At 46.8% G+C, this 7,806-nt stretch overlaps 1 protein-coding gene across 1 annotated transcript; it reads left to right on the top strand.

Moving 5' to 3' along the window:
- Positions 1-932: 932 nt before the first annotated feature.
- GJD2 (gap junction protein delta 2) lies at positions 933-4,099 on the top strand. The gene is made up of 2 exons (XM_037056003.1): positions 933-1,503; positions 2,491-4,099. The coding sequence occupies exons 1-2, from the start codon at positions 1,433-1,435 to the stop codon at positions 3,383-3,385; spliced, it is 966 nt and encodes a 321-aa protein (XP_036911898.1). The 5' UTR covers positions 933-1,432; the 3' UTR covers positions 3,386-4,099.
- Positions 4,100-7,806: the final 3,707 nt, after the last annotated feature.

Consider the following 7,806-nt stretch of genomic DNA (forward strand, 5'->3'; position numbering starts at 1 on the left):
CAAAAAAAAAAGGAAATTTAAAAACAGAAACCAGGATCTGCTGGTTGAAGAGAGAAAGCCAAGACAGGAGAGAGTGTGAAGTGGCCATTCGGGGTGAGGTTGTGATCGGCTCTGATTCTGCTAGTGTTGAATAGAATACTGAGCCTCCTTGAATTCAGATTCGACCACAGTTTACCTGAGAAGCACCCCCTTCTCCCATTAGTAAAAAAATAAACAAATAATTAAACACACACACACACACACACACACAACATCAGAGACAGTTAATCACAACCACACAATGGCTCACACTAGGCACACCTTAAGTACAGATTGTGCCCAGATCCCCATCCTCAGAGGCAGCTTCACACCTGCATTTCAGCTTCAGCCTAAAGGGACCCTCATCAAGCTTCCCTCACCCCTGCATTGAAGCCACGGAGGCTTCAAACAGCAGGCTCACTCCTAGCCTCGCAGTCTTCTCCAAGGGAGATGTAAAAACGTCCTCTCGTCGCCCCACTCTCCTTCCCTAGCCAACATCTCTATTTAGAGAGGGAATTTCAGTTGCCTCCTTAAAAGCAAAACAAACCCCCCCAAAAAAAAGGCGAAAGGTGTAGAGAGAAGCTAAACTACCTACTCACGGCCCTCTCCACTCACCCACGCTTCTGCTCCTGGCTCCGCCTTCTCCTGCAGGGAGCGGGTGGTCAGGTGAGGTTACCTGGGCTCCCGGAAAAGCCCGGAGGGCTGAACGATCCTCTCTCTCGAAGTTGCCCCACTCCCCGCCAGGCCCCCTGGACTCTTTCCCCCTCCGCCCCTGCGCCTGTCCCCTGCCCCTCGGGCTTCGGCGCGCAGCAACAGCCGCACGCAGCGCTCGGCTCCCCTCCGCGGACCTGGCGTGACGCAGGCGGAGACTACTTAAGGGCGGATTAGAGGCGGCAGCCGCGGATTCCCGGACCCCGCAGCCAGCTCTGCGCGCTCCGCCCCAGCCTCGCAGGTGGCCGCGCGGCAGCGCTCAGTGCCGGCCGAAGTGCCAGCCGCCTCGGCTGGTGCTCAGACCCTTCTGGCCCCAACCCCCGGGTTGACTGGCGCCCAGAGACCTCTCTCGGGTGAGCGAGTGAGCTCGCGGACCTGCACGCTGCCACCCACGCCCCTGCCCCTGGCCCGAGCACCCGAGGGCTCAAGATCTGCCTCCGGGACGGCGCGAGAGGTCGTGCCGCCTCTCCGGACTGCGCCAGCCGCCCCATCAATCGGGGCGCGCTTGAATTTCTATCCCCATTCCCCCCTTTTTAGTACAATAAAAGGGAAAGGGGATTCGTGGATTTTTGAAACATTTGTTTGCTTCTTTAATCGCGGGGCAATTTGCTCCGGGCCGGGAGGTGCGGCCCGGGGAGGGGCCAGGAGCCAGGACGTGCCCGGGACTGCCCAGCCTTTGTCTGCTGCCTCCGGATGCACAGCGATGGGGGAATGGACCATCTTGGAGAGGCTGCTGGAAGCCGCGGTGCAGCAGCACTCCACTATGATCGGGAGGTAAGGGCGCCGAGCTGGCCGTCGGGCGGCCCCCAGGAGTCCCTTCCTACGTCCAGACCGTGCCCCAGCAGCCCCCAGTCCATTCTCTGCCCCTGCCCATCGTGTCCTCAGCCCATGCGTCTGTGTTCCCGGCATCGAGGGATTACTTGATGCTCAGTGATGGCCCCCTCCTTCAGCTACTCCTGCTCACTGCCCCCATCCCCTCCACATGAAGCACTCCCGGGGGGTGGGGTGGGGGTTCACTCTTCTCCCAAAGAAAAATGAGTCGCTGGCTTAGTCATTGTCCCCCCACTCTCCGGAGTCAGAGCCAATCTCCATTGGTTCTCTAAATAGAATCTACAAGGAAAGCAGGATTGTATTTGGACAGAGAAGGGCAAATGGGAAGATGGATTTGCTCTTCAGAACAGATGTATCTTTCCCCAACAAACATTTATTAAGCTAAACTGATTTGCCTGTTAAAACAGCGTGAGAAACCCACACACTCAATTCACAATTTCATATATGTAATATATACATATCCATGTGTATATATTCATAAATATCTGTTTATGTAAAGCATTAGGTTCAGTATTCAACTGAGGATAAACACCCAGTTGGTGTACTTACATACACACTCTGTGTAGACTTTGAAACATACTGTGTTCAGATATTCTGTGTGCATTTGCAGTATTCAGAGTGAAGGTTTGTTTTGTGCCTTTTTACATTCCATATATACCGATGAAATCTGTCTGTTGCAAATGTAACATGTCCAGTGTATGGAGACCTACATATATGAGATCCCTGAAAGATGAAGTGCTCCCAACACCTAGCAGATAGGGAAAAGACAAAGGTTTCTTACAATTCCCAGTTCAGTACCACTCAGGGATGGACAGCTCCCCAGTCAAAGCCGTGGTGTAAATACCAGAGCCGGTGAGGGAGGAGCAGGGGTTTCCTAAGTCAGTGACTCAGCCCGTGAGAACCTCTCTCCCTTCCTCTCCCCCTGCTCAGGATCCTGTTGACTGTGGTGGTGATCTTCCGGATCCTCATTGTGGCCATTGTGGGGGAGACGGTGTACGATGATGAGCAGACCATGTTTGTGTGCAACACCCTGCAGCCCGGCTGTAACCAGGCCTGTTATGACCGCGCCTTCCCCATCTCCCACATTCGTTACTGGGTCTTTCAGATCATAATGGTGTGTACCCCCAGTCTCTGCTTCATCACCTACTCTGTGCACCAGTCTGCCAAGCAGCGAGAACGCCGCTACTCTACGGTCTTCCTAGCCCTGGACAGAGACCCCCCTGAGTCCATGGGGGGTCCTGGAGGAACTGGGGGTGGGGGCAGTGGTGGTGGAAAACGAGAAGATAAGAAGTTGCAAAACGCCATCCTCAATGGGGTGCTGCAGAACACAGAAAACACCAGCAAGGAGACAGAGCCAGATTGCTTAGAGGTTAAGGAACTGACCCCACACCCATCAGGGCTGCGCACTGCCACGCGATCCAAGCTTCGAAGGCAGGAAGGCATCTCTCGCTTCTACATCATCCAAGTGGTGTTCCGAAATGCCCTGGAGATTGGGTTTCTTGTGGGTCAATACTTCCTCTATGGCTTCAGTGTCCCAGGGTTGTATGAGTGTGACCGCTACCCCTGCATCAAGGAGGTGGAGTGTTATGTGTCGCGGCCTACTGAGAAGACTGTCTTTCTAGTGTTCATGTTTGCTGTGAGTGGCATCTGTGTTGTGCTCAACCTGGCTGAACTCAACCACTTGGGGTGGCGCAAGATCAAGCTGGCTGTGCGAGGGGCCCAGGCCAAGAGAAAGTCAGTCTATGAAATCCGAAACAAGGACCTGCCACGGGTCAGTGTTCCCAACTTTGGCAGGACTCAGTCCAGTGACTCTGCTTACGTTTGAAGGAGTAGGTTTTGGGGAGACCTAGGGGGTGACATGCAGTCTTGCGGCAGACAGCTGCTCAGGAATGGCTATACCTGTCCTCATGTATGCGACTCCCAACACTGAGATACAGGATAAAGTTGGTTAAGAGAAGCTCTCACATCAATGGGAGAAGAGAGAAAGTAGGATCATTACTACATGTCACACCACTGGCTCCACAGAAGCAGCTGGGTAGAGTGATGAGATGGATGAGTTAGACTTCTTTGGGACCTTTCATTTTATGGCCCAGAGTGATCTTGATAAGAGTGGACTCGCATAGCTACCAAGAAGGACTTAGCTCTGCTGAGCTCTGTATCCTGGTGAATGGTATGAGTCAAATATTTCATTGGTACAAAATGTGTGACTTAGCTCAGCATATCCATACATCCTGGGCTGCAAGACAAACATCCTTGAGACATCCTTCATGTACCTCCCCTATCAGCATGCCCCTTTCCCTCAACCCAGGATAGCATGCCAGCTTTTTTTTTTTTGCCCCTGAATCTGGCCTTCCAGTAGACCTAATATGGTTTATCTGCAAGCTAGAGGGGATTACTTGGGGTGCTTTTTGGAGAATGGTCATGGCAAAGGTTTGCGTTAGAGTCCCATATGACTGACTCTTGGTCATTATGAAAACCTTAGGAATGTCTCAATATTTCCAGTTTTCTAACTCAAACTGCACTGGTGCTGTTTATTAGGGACAGGGTTTGGGTGGGAGGGAGGGAACCGCAATATGCAACTATAACACTTGTGTGAGCTGGGTGTTGCACTGTTAGGCATGTGGTTATAAGCTTTGGGATATTTCTGCCTTCCAGTTTGTGGACTTGGGATAGCATTCAAAATAATTTTTTTGTTGTTAATGACAAGGGTGTCTACCCAAGCAACAGAATTTCTAACTGGTGTATCTCACTCGTTTTCTAATCTAGTTTTTTCGTGCAACACAACTGCATTTCATTTTGCCATGGTTTGAATTTTCCTGTGTGCTCACACCGGAGACCTTAATCGGCCCATGTCAATCCCTATTTATTATTATTTTATTAGTTATTTTTTGAAACATACACACACAAAATCACTAGAACTGAACACTACTGGCTGACACGTGTTTACGGATGCTTGAGACATAATACCAAAGGTTCAAAACCTATTGCTTTGGACTGTGAACATGTTTCCTTCTCTTTGCTCTTATTTATTTAAGTGCCATACTGTACCTTTCACATCCACTGTGTGTTTAGTTAAAGCATTGGCCAAAAGCGATATTTGGATAATGTGCTTTTATGAAGCCCTGTTTCCTTTGCATTATCATCATTATGTTTTTTTGATTTAGATGTGGATGTGGTGTAACATACAACCAAGGATTCGTTGAAAATAAAGGTCTTGCCTTTTTTGTAAAATGGAGGTCTGCATTTTTCTATTTTGTTTGGGGTTTTATTTATTTGAATATGTGTTCAAAATTATTTTATTACCTATTTTTAAAAGCAGAACGTTGGGGGCTGGCAGTGAGAGATGGATGAATGGGATCTGAGGAATGACCGATAAAGTCCAAATGGCCACTAACAAATGAGAAGAGGTTGCTACATCTTATGAATGTTTAGAAGAGTGTGATAAATTATTCAAATAGTAGTATTTACTAACTCCTTTCCAGGTTAACCCAAGATTTCTCTGTTTTTCCGAGGTTCTTTCTTGCCAACGCCTTATCACATAAGCTCATTCCAGGAGTGAAATGTTTCTCACTTCCCACCATGCTTTCCTGCCATGGACGGTCACATAGGCAGACACACTGTGCTCTCCATCTTCTCCTTAAGACCTGATGTGTAAAATGAAGCTAAGCCAGCAGTCAGACGGAGCCCTCTAGACCAACATTGTTCAGTGCCAAGTGTGTGTAATGGTAGAAATGCTAAACCATCTTTGCTGCTCTATACAGAAACAACTACTGAGCTCTTAAAATGTGGGTCGTGCAACAGAAGAACTGAGTTTCTAATCTTATTTAAATTTAATTAATTTAAATAGTCATATATGGTTAGTTGCTACTGTATTGTACCACACAGTTCTAGACTTTTGATCATTTATTTTGGGGTTCTATCCAAGGGGACTGAGCCCTTGGTGATATGTCACAATATATTACTTGCTATCATTTTTGGCATTTTCTGCCTACCTGTGGCCCCATTAGTTCAGTATGCTAATGCTCTTTCTCAATTCTTCAATGATACTCCCATTCTAACTCCAATGAGCACTTGGTCTGAACAGAGTGAAGCAGTGTGGAATTTCCTGGATGATTGTTTTTCCAACACAGTTGTTGCACCCTTTAACTATGGTGGGGCAGACACCAATTTTAGCATGAAAATGTTTATTTCAATTGATGGGTTTCCATCTGCAGTATAAAGAGGCAGTTGAAAAGGATTATTCTTGAATAAAGAAACAGATCCTCCTCTGTTTTGTGTTTAGTGAGCTAAAAATGTTTTAAGACACCTCCCAGAGAGGGAGGAAGAGTGTTGCTTAAGATCTGTTAGCATATGCTTGGGTGTGAAAGAAGTAGGAATCTGTGTGGAAAACAAGGGCTGTTGTATTTATGCCACAATGTGAGATAGAAGAATAATAGTGTTTCCTGGTAGAAATACATTTTGTATCCGTGGGGCGAATCTATTTCTTCTCCGCATATGGGTCAGCCTTCAGAAGGACTGCTGTGTGTCAGTCTGATTCCTTTGCTTTCTATTTAATGAAGGAAGGGTACTGATGATCCGACGGTTCACATAGCTATGTGACCGATGTGACCTTAATCTGTACTTTGTGAGAGGACGGCACTGATATCTCCTCTCAAATTTAAGAGCCTTTTGCTGAACGACAGGCCCTCCTGGCCTGTGTGTGTACCCTGTGTGTGTGTACATGCACGCACTTTGGTGTAGATAGTTGGTGCCAGTGCATAAACTGGGTTTAAAATTCGGAGAATAGCCTGGAGAGAGTGAAGTTACTTAGCCTTGAAAGAGAAAAGCTGAAAAGACAGAGTTTGTCATTTTTAAGTCCTCAGATATTTAAAAGGTTAAAACATTTTAGAGATAACTGTACTCGCTGAGCTCTGAGGACAGAGAACAAGGACTGGACTGGACTGTGGGAGATTGGGGGATTACCAGAAAGAAGATGGTTTCTCTTTCATCTCTGCTTTTTTTAAAGAAAAAATGTTCTTTCTTCTTCAGGGAGTACCCATCCCGCCACCTCCTTTCACTGGGTGTGTTCCTCTTCACCCTTAAAATCAGTTTGGCTGTCCACACACGCACAGGGACGTATTCTAAACTCTCCTCAGGCCTGGCGTGGTGCTTCTGCACTGAGTTTCCATAAAAGTCACTCTGTCACTAGCTGCATGCAGATGAGACATTTCAATATCGGTATGTGGCTCCTTGAGGGTAGGAACTGTGCCTTACCCATTGTCACCATATGTGACATTTATTATCACCATCTCATTTACCACCAGAGAGATGGGAGCTTCAGCCTTTCACCTGGGAAAGTCTGATAGACTCAGAATGTATGAAAGCTAAAAGCATCTCATGAAGACATTAAGTCAAGCCTTTATTGTACTGTTGAAGAAACCAAAATAAAATGAGGACAGTGGGTTTCTTGGAAGTAGTGCAAGTATTCATCTCCGAGGACTGGAATCTTTAGAGGACAATACTTATATTGGTTTTAGTCTGCTCAGGCTTCCTTAATAATATACCATGGAATGGGTGGCTTGAGCAACAGAAATTTATTTCATACAGACTGGAAGCTAGAAGTCCAAGATCGAGATGTTAGCACATTTTGTTCTGCTTGAGGCCCCTCTCCTTGGCTTTCAGATGGCCAACTTCTCATTGTCCTTATGTGGTCTTTCTTTGTTGCACACACATGTGTCCCTGGTGTGTCTCTATGTGTCCAAATACCCTCTTCTAAGGGGGACACCAGTCAGGTGGGATTATGGCCCACTCTAATGGCATTTGAATTTAGTCTCCTTTCTAAACAGAGTCACACTCAGACCTGGAAGAACACAATTCAGCCAGTAACAGTGTTTTCAAACCTTCATAGGTACTTTATGGTTAGGGAGGGCTGTATAATTTAGTGGGATAAATGGGATACCTCAGATAATGAAATGGGCAGGATAACTAACTGAATGAAACACCAGAACAATGGTTATAAATTAAATCTATCTTGAGCGAATCAAGTTGTGTACTTAAGACAATACACAGCCATTGATCCTGTGTTCCAGGGCCTGGGACCCTGGAGATAATTATAATACCTAAATCTCAGATCTTGAGAAGGGCTGTCAAAGCTACTTCTCAGACAAAAAAGTGAAAATTTATGCCAATAATGGGAAAATAGTACTGTATTTCAAAAATACTAATGCCTTTGGCCCACTCCAGAATACCTCGATTAGAATCTGATGC

This window comes from Sturnira hondurensis, unplaced genomic scaffold (assembly GCF_014824575.4).
Source record: "Sturnira hondurensis isolate 20B ecotype Veracruz unplaced genomic scaffold, ASM1482457v3 Scaffold0008782, whole genome shotgun sequence".
NCBI lineage: Eukaryota > Metazoa > Chordata > Mammalia > Chiroptera > Phyllostomidae > Sturnira > Sturnira hondurensis.

Bases quoted from the DNA above. Each gene is read 5' to 3' on its own strand.
- GJD2 (XM_037056003.1), top strand. From the start codon at position 1,433: ATGGGGGAATGGACCATCTTGGAGAGGCTGCTGGAAGCCGCGGTGCAG. The intron at 1,504-2,490 runs GTAAGGGCGCCG...CCCCCTGCTCAG, and splicing joins CACTCCACTATGATCGGGAG to GATCCTGTTGACTGTGGTGG.